The 1,367-nt window shown below is 36.7% G+C and overlaps 1 protein-coding gene across 1 annotated transcript; it reads right to left on the bottom strand.

Moving 5' to 3' along the window:
• On the bottom strand, window positions 1-1,367 carry LOC128163189 (acetylcholine receptor subunit beta-type lev-1-like). Its single transcript, XM_052826718.1, has one exon. It carries the CDS (start codon window positions 1,232-1,234, stop codon window positions 38-40), a length of 1,197 nt encoding a protein of 398 aa, XP_052682678.1. The 5' UTR covers window positions 1,235-1,367; the 3' UTR covers window positions 1-37.

Genomic DNA, 1,367 nt, shown 5'->3' on the forward strand with positions numbered 1-1,367 from the left:
TTTTTTGTTTATTTTTTGTTTTTAATATTGCAGATTTTTAGATCAACACTGTACAAAAATATATAAGAGAAGACACGAAAAATACAATCATGGTCGTAAAAAAACACCATTTATCAAATATCTTTAAAACATCTACCCAAGTCACGTCATCCTTCATATCATAAAAATCACTCTCTTGCTTGGCATCGAATCTCTCTACGTTGTTATTTTTCCTCTTCTTTTGGGAACATAGGATCATTCTCAGTATGCACTTAGGTATGGGTTTGTGGGAGGGCTGGCTCTGAATCCACAAGCTGATGATGACTTCTATGACAACAATTGACCCAATGATAACATACGTGACCAAAATGTAACCAAGTGTAGAAACATTTGGTTCTGACGATTCTGGCAAAATGTCCTGAATGATTGTTAGATACACTATGACCGAGAGGAGAGAAGTTGTAGAAAACCCAACTCTTTCCCCAGACTCGGCTGGAAGAAGAAACACGAATCCTATTAGGAATGAAACAGAAATTATCGGCAGTATCAAACTCACAATATAATACGGGGCTCTGCGTTTAAGATCAAATTTTATGACGAGAGTTTCGAAGTTATTTACATCAATGTCTATATATGTTGCTGAATCAGTGACCTCCCATATGCCATTTTCAGAAAATAAACTAAATTGAACTTTTGGTGTTAAAAACATTGCCTTAAGTTCATTTGAACGATATCCCCAAATGTAGAATTTAAGTGAGCATGTCTGAGAATCAAACGGATATTTTGTGACATCTGCATCGCACACAACATCGAATGTATTTAGAGCAAACCAGGAACATTCACCAGAGTTCTTTACACCTATTGCTAATTCAGCCTTCCGCAGTTCCGTTATATCGTCGTAAGGATTAATGTTAAGGAGATTTGGCAGCCATAGTCGGTATTGTGGTATCGCTATATAATCCGTTTGGTTATAAGACGCCGGGTCCCATGATAGCCGCTCGTCTTGCCACCGAAGGCTGAATATGGCGGTAATAGAAAACTTTCCAGTGTTTAAATCAAAATCATTGATCGAGTACAGGAAGAAAATCAAATTAATTGTAATAGGGGTTCCTCTATCCAGTCCAGGGCGTATATCTTTGTTATATCCTGTCATTAAGGAAGTATGCAAGTCTTCCTCATTAATACGGGTATATGCACGGACTGGCCCTCCAATAATACAGCAACATAGTACTAATATTCCAAGAAAAGAGTTCATATTTTAAGATTTTGCTGTGCGGAGTCAACACTGTTTTCAGCAAATTTTCAAAATGAATGGTCGTTTCATGTTCAAAAACTTACATTTAAGAAGCTTTACAAGGTCAATTTAATCCTTTTCATTTGAACACGGA

This window comes from Crassostrea angulata, chromosome 9, assembly GCF_025612915.1.
Source record: "Crassostrea angulata isolate pt1a10 chromosome 9, ASM2561291v2, whole genome shotgun sequence".
NCBI classification, from domain to species: Eukaryota; Metazoa; Mollusca; class Bivalvia; order Ostreida; family Ostreidae; genus Magallana; species Magallana angulata.